Source organism: Anneissia japonica, unplaced genomic scaffold (genome assembly GCF_011630105.1).
Source record: "Anneissia japonica isolate Jap-2015-1 unplaced genomic scaffold, ASM1163010v1 scaffold39303_len20091_cov235, whole genome shotgun sequence".
NCBI classification, from domain to species: Eukaryota; Metazoa; Echinodermata; class Crinoidea; order Comatulida; family Comatulidae; genus Anneissia; species Anneissia japonica.
Genome location: NW_022737419.1, coordinates 1 through 6,652, shown reverse-complemented (window position 1 = coordinate 6,652; position 6,652 = coordinate 1). Strand labels below are relative to the sequence as shown.

The 6,652-nt window shown below is 33.5% G+C and overlaps 1 protein-coding gene across 2 annotated transcripts in view; it reads right to left on the bottom strand.

The window, feature by feature from the left end:
- Positions 1-5,921, bottom strand: part of LOC117117338 (epidermal growth factor receptor kinase substrate 8-like protein 2) — a gene marked incomplete at its 5' end in the record, with an annotated part of 11,530 nt that extends 5,609 nt beyond the window's left edge. The window contains 7 exon segments of one of the 2 annotated variants that reach the window (XM_033261610.1): positions 344-433; positions 779-956; positions 2,747-2,980; positions 3,891-4,115; positions 4,244-4,349; positions 4,946-5,169; positions 5,706-5,921. In XM_033261610.1, coding sequence (XP_033117501.1) covers positions 344-433; positions 779-956; positions 2,747-2,980; positions 3,891-4,115; positions 4,244-4,349; positions 4,946-5,169; positions 5,706-5,921 — 1,273 coding nt within the window. 2 annotated transcript variants of the gene reach the window in all.
- Between the last annotated feature and the right edge of the window lie 731 nt (positions 5,922-6,652).

The following is a 6,652-nucleotide window of genomic DNA, read 5'->3' as shown; positions in this document are numbered from 1 at the left end:
CATTAAATGTGGACAGACCTTCCGACAAAATCTAATCAAACAGTGTCTCTCAGTCTGACAGATATAAATCTCACAGATATAAATCTCACAATGTATGTTCTTCCAATAATAAACTCACACAATCAGTATTTTTTTAAAGAATATCAAAAAGGAGTTGTGAAAAATAAGATCTTCCTGCATTTCATTGCAACATAAAGGTTTTAGTTATCAAAGCCAATAACTGAAAAATTACTCAACATGTGTTAATGCACCTTCTGCTATATATAGTAGATGACCAATAATAGAACCAGTGCAAGCTTGTTTTGGTAGTTCAGATTCGATTCTGTTTATAATTTATACTTACAACTCTTAGCCAATGCAAGTTTTTGAGCACGAATATATTCATCATAATCATAATCATAATCATGATCATCGTGATCTGGTACATACACACCTACACAAATGCAAGGGTAGTCAGGGAATTCTGATTTGTATTAATTCATCCATAACCCACTCATGACATAAAATAATTATTATTTCAGTTAATATTTAATTGTTTGCTAAATAAATATGGTATTTTTTTTGTTTTTGTATCATATGATAACTCACACAACATTATGAAATGCTCTATAAAGTAAACCTCATCATGTGGCTTAGGATGTGGCGCTTATGTCACATGGTTTGACACTGGGATCGGAAGAAGCCAAGCATCTCCTCCAAGCTACAGCTTCAGTCCTATACACTTACCTTTCACGAATTGCCACATTTCACCTAATCTAATATGTAAAGTAAAACATACCATTTTTTGTTTGAGCAGGTTGACTGTTGGTGGTGTTACTTTTCCTCTGCCAACTGTTGGTCTGCGAAAGTGGGGGCACAGCAGGAGGTGGAGGTGGAATAGCAGGGGCTGGGGGAGGAGCTGGAGCTGGTGCAGCAACCGGTGCCGGTGCAACTGGGGGAGTTTTAGGGCCATCAACCTAAGAAAACAAATCAAAAATAAATCATTGTTATTTACAATACAAAATATGGCTTGCTTCTGATTTTCTTTCCTTTCTCTCATTTTTATATACCAGGAGTGGAAACAAAATAATGCATATCCTCAAACAGCGAAATAAATAAAATAGAAAAACATCTGTAGCAGATGTTACAGATGAAACACAATTAACAAATAAAGTCATTTTTAAAACACCACATGTAAATATATGTTACTTCAATAAAAAAAATGTGAAGAAAATTGCAAAACAAGCCATCACCTAACACTGGAAAAAAAATTCAAAACATATTACAACATTACACAAGACCAAAAATATCCTCCATCAATTTACGAAATTCAGGAAAACCAAAAACAAATATTGGCAGCAGTGATTTACATACTGTTTTTTTTAGTCTTGTTTAAGTATTAGTGAAAACACTGCTTTCCACTGAGGCCCTCCAATCACCAAAATACAAGAAAACAAAACTTTAACTATGATAATTATGAAAATACACATATAAAAATACAATTTATTGTGTCCAACATATTTACAATACATATTATATGTTGGTATTAACCGTAGATATTGATAGTGGACATGTGTATGTATATTTGGTGTATATCATGCATGCGTGTTATGGGAGCAGAGGGCTACATCTGCAGAACCTTAATATACAGTACTGTACAATAATACATGACAGTCTAACAAATAGAATAGCAAGAACCATAATTTTAATAAGCTCAAATAATTTGGTTTCTGTGATGTATGAAACATGGAAAACTTGAATTTTTCCCATGTTTCATAATAATTGTCATAGTTGTAATAATTATTATTATAATTGTAATGGTCGTTATAATCATCATCACTATAATTATAATAGTTGATAACCATTATAACATAAGTGCAATAGTTGTCATCTTCATTAACATTTATCATCCTCATCCTCATTCTCATCATCAACACTCCTATCCTTGCTTTCATCATCATCCAATAGAACATATTTGAAAGTTTTAAAATGAACATAAGAATTGATGTGTTGAATACAAAAATCTGACACATAATTACACAAAGAACCACAGCTAAAAAAAAATGAAACCCAAAATTACCAAAACTAAATAGCATAATTATATCCATTTTATCCAACTAAGTAAAACTAATAGAAGTATTAGAGGAAAACATTTGAAAAATAAACCAAAAAAAAAATCCAAACAGTGCAACTTGGAATTTGCAAAATGGACGCACATTTGCATGGACCTGTGCATGCACTTGTGCATGTGTGTTTACATGTGAGACTTTGTTGCGGTGATTTAGCGGACTATAGTGGGAGTCATCTTCAATGATATCATAATCAACCTGAGAATTCTTTGCTGCTTTCTGTGCTATAATCTTAGCCAAGGCTGGGTTCATCTTCCAACGGTATTTGCCCTGCTTCCCGTGCCAAGATGAGATGCAGAAAAAGAAACATGTATATAAAGTCAAGATGGATTCAATGCTTACTTATTATAAAGAAAGTATTCCAGTGGAAGTTTTGTGAGAAAATATTTCTGCATATGTGCTTACACTTTAAATCACCTTAAAAATTAAAGGTAAACAAGATGGACAATAATAAATCAAGTTACATCATTATTTTTTTTGAAAACTAAAAGTGAAATAAAATCAGAAGAGACATGTCAGTGCAATAAACTGGAGAGTGGCTGCAAAGTAACAAACTGAGATAACAATCACAGAGAGTCATTGCGAACAAATTATGACGAATCATGACGGTCTAAACTTGCAGGTAAAAGAAACCTCACCTGATCCTGGAGGAAGGGTTGATGTCCATTGTGGTGGTGATGGTAGAGCATCTGACCACTCCCTGGTGCTCCAAACCCATTTGGGGATTGCTGCGGTGGTGTTGGAATGCGACTGTTTGAGTTTGATGCATTTGTATTTGGTTGGTTTGTTATCTCCAAGATGGTAGATGGAACAAAACCTTGTTGTCCAGATGAGTTCCGAACTTCCCACCATTTTCTGCGGTCATCAAGAATCTGAGAGAAATATAAAATTTTATTTGTAAATTCATGCTGTTATGCATTTAAAATTGTAAAGTGTAGTTAGGTATGGGAAACAATTAAGGCCATCTTACAGTACTGTATCTATATGATGTTTATTAGTTATAAATTAACATGAAATTTGTATCAAAGAAATAGACAAAAACTTTAAATAAGCAAATAAAATATTTAAAAAAATAAAATTAAAATATAAAAGAGACAAGACGTTACATTGTAAGACTATGGTATCAAATAAAATTAATACTTGACAGGTATCCTAAGTTCATTCCATAGCAATGCTATGGAATAAACTTAGGCCAAAACCTGTCAAGTATTACTTTTATTTGTTACCACCATAAATGAAAAAAGATAGCATAATCATGCTGATACACTGTATTTGAAGCTAATATTATTTTTGCTGTACAAATTCACTTCTTGCTGTTTTTGGTCTGCCAGTTCAAGAATAATACTACTAATAATAATAATCTCTTTACTTATACATGGCAAAACCCAAATTCAACATGAAAAATACACTATCAAAAAGGAAACTGTAAAATGTTGTTCTTCCTTGAGTTCGTGGTTCATTAATTAATAAAAAAAAAAAAAAAAAAAAAATCAACAACAATAATAATACAATAATTAAAATATTAACAATATTATCATCACTATTAATATTATCAATAATAATAATAATAATAATAACAATAGTAAATTACAGATAAAAAAACATATTCAATTTAAGGAAAAACATTAAAAGACACGAGAATCCTTGTATGTGGCAAACCATCTGTGAATATGGTGTGACTTGAACCTTTCACCAATAACACGCAATTTGTTAAGTGATTCAAAGTTAAAATTTCACCAACTTTTATAACAACATTTGTTATCAATTATAATAATGCCATACCTCAAGTATTTCTCCTGCCATAATGGTCAGCTCCTTGTTGTTGCGAGCAACAAAGTCAAATGTAGCTTTGCTAATTCGTGGCTGGAGAGAACGAGGTGAGTGCTGGCCGCTGTTGACCACTGCTGGAGGTGGGGTTGGAGTCATGGTTGGTGGTGGCCCAAGTGATGATGTTCCCTGTTGCTGGGGCGGGAGTTGCCCATAGTTACTTCGTCTTTGATTGTCATTCTAAATAAAGACAAAATTTGTAGCATATTCATTAAAAATGCTTTTTCTACCATGGTCAAGCTTTTAACTAACAATTGCAAAAACAATTTTTGTTCTTTAATTTCATAATTAAAAAAATTTCCACTAACCCGACCATATTCCTGATGTTGGCTGTCTGGGTTTGGGGGTGGAACCCAACCATTGCGGAACTGGGGTGTGTAAACTGGGACATAGTGATCCTTCGGCCACGCTGATCTGAAATTATAAAAATAAAAAACAAAATTATAGAAATATAAACACAATCAGAAATTAGTACACATGATTAGTAGTGATTTGAGTTATCTTATATTTTGTTTTAAACAATCATTTTACTTGTTTTTACTTCAAGTCTGTTGTTTATTTGAACTGATATACTGGTAACAACACAGCAACATGGAGGGACATGGGTTGGTCTTCCTGCAAACTTACATCGACCAACCTCAGACATATTCCTTCTGACCTAACAAATACAATGCAGAAACTTGATAGGTGGAGTGAAGGGAAATATACAATCACACGCAAGCTTGACCAAATGATGATACGTAATGAATGGATGAATGAAATGAACAAGGGGTTACAGAATTCTTTATGGAGTTTGGCTGTTAATTTCACTGTAAAAACCCTGGTTTTCTTAAACTGCTATACTGACACTACAGTGCTTCAGTGCAAACACTGCACTGTGTAGCAGTTCGGGAAGGTTTCCCGACGCAACCGACCAGTCAGCATAACTGAAAGCTGTCGGCGATAGTGTGTAGTGATTGTATGGAAACCAAGCTTTAATCAGATAAAGGAATTTCAGTTCTTGAACTTACTTTGGTGTGTTCCAGGCACGGCCTAATGTAATCCATAGATCGTTTTCTCTCGATGTGAGGCAGTTGCGAAGAAGCTCAATAGCTTGTGGTGTGAGCAGAGGAGAAACGACGGAAGAAGCCAACTCTGGTCCCTGACAACTCTGAACTACCAACTCCAATGGAATGAACAGGAAGTGTACTAGTTCCGGAGCATTTGGATCATGGATGTGAGCCTTTAACTTTGCCTAATGTACAAAAATAAGAATAATCATTATTAGTTTAATATAGCTAATTATTAGTACAACATTCATGCTTGAAATGTGTTACATATTTAGGCATTCCTTGTGTTTGTTTTGTCTTTCTGCGCCTTCAGAATTTTGGGTTTGCCTAGAACCCATGCATATTGTTTATAAAAAACGCACTATACATCTAATATAGAAGGTGCACAAAACACACAAAACCACTTAATTCACAATCACCAAATTTTGCCCCTTACCCTCTCCTTTGTGATTTTCTATGATATTTTTTTTGGATTAGTCTATATTTATTTCCTGGTTTAGTTTGAAAAATGTTCTTTGTAGAAGTTACCATATATAGGAGACCATTAATCTAATACTAGTAACTCACTTATTATTTGTAGAGCAATAAAATTACAATGTAATGTTTGTCTGTTCTAAATGTACATATTTTATATCTTTCATATAACAATGTGAATGCAATATCATGACTTCTCCTTATGGGAAATAAAAATTCTGTTTTGCTTTCTAAGTTTTTTACTTACCAAGAGATTAAAGGCAAATTTGAACTTCTGAAAACAATCAACATAGTCTGCTTCTGGGGGTGGTCTTGAACGTGAAATAAGGAGCCCATCTCCATGCTCTCGCTTCTTGCTTTTGCGTTGACGACGTAAGCGAGAGAGTTCTGTGTAAGCATCTGCAGCTTTCTGTAGACTTGCTATAAAAGCCTCTATTTCATCAAAACACTGATTCAGAATTTGCTGTAGAAATATCATAATAAACGTCAATTTTAATGTAGTGTACATATTAGTTGTGAGAAAAATTCCTGCAGTGACAGGAATTGAATTGAATGAAATGAAAGGATTATAATAATAATAATAATATCTCGAATTTGTATGGCGCCAATTCCAAATAAGATCAAAGGCGCAACATATGTGAAAAGCCATCGGAAAACAAATAGGTTTTAAGCTGTGACTTAAAGTTGCAAATAGAGTAGGAAGAAGTTATGTAATTTGGAAGTTGGTTCCAGAAATAGGCAGAAGCAAAAGTAAAAGAACATTGACCATAGGTTTTGGTACGGCATTTGGAGACAGAAAGAAGGATTTGAGTGGAAGATCAGAGACGGCGAGATGGAGTATATCGGGAAATCATTGAACGTAAATATGAAGGTTATAAAAAGGAATGTGATAAAAATAAAATGTACATGATATTAATCATTCATTTATAATACACCATTAGGGCTAGCATCCATTTAAAAGATAAAACCAAACATTCCACACCTTTTTTAATACTTTACAAATAATCAACAAATATTGACTCAACAGTCACTCTTAAAAAATTCAAACATTTTTGTCTAAAACAGTGCAAAATTGACAAATCAGTTTCTGACTATGTAGCTGATAGTCTATCAATAAAGAACAAAGGTAAACTTTGAGGTCTTGTTTTGGTCAACCAAATCCTGTAAAGTGTAATGCTGTTATCTGATCAAATG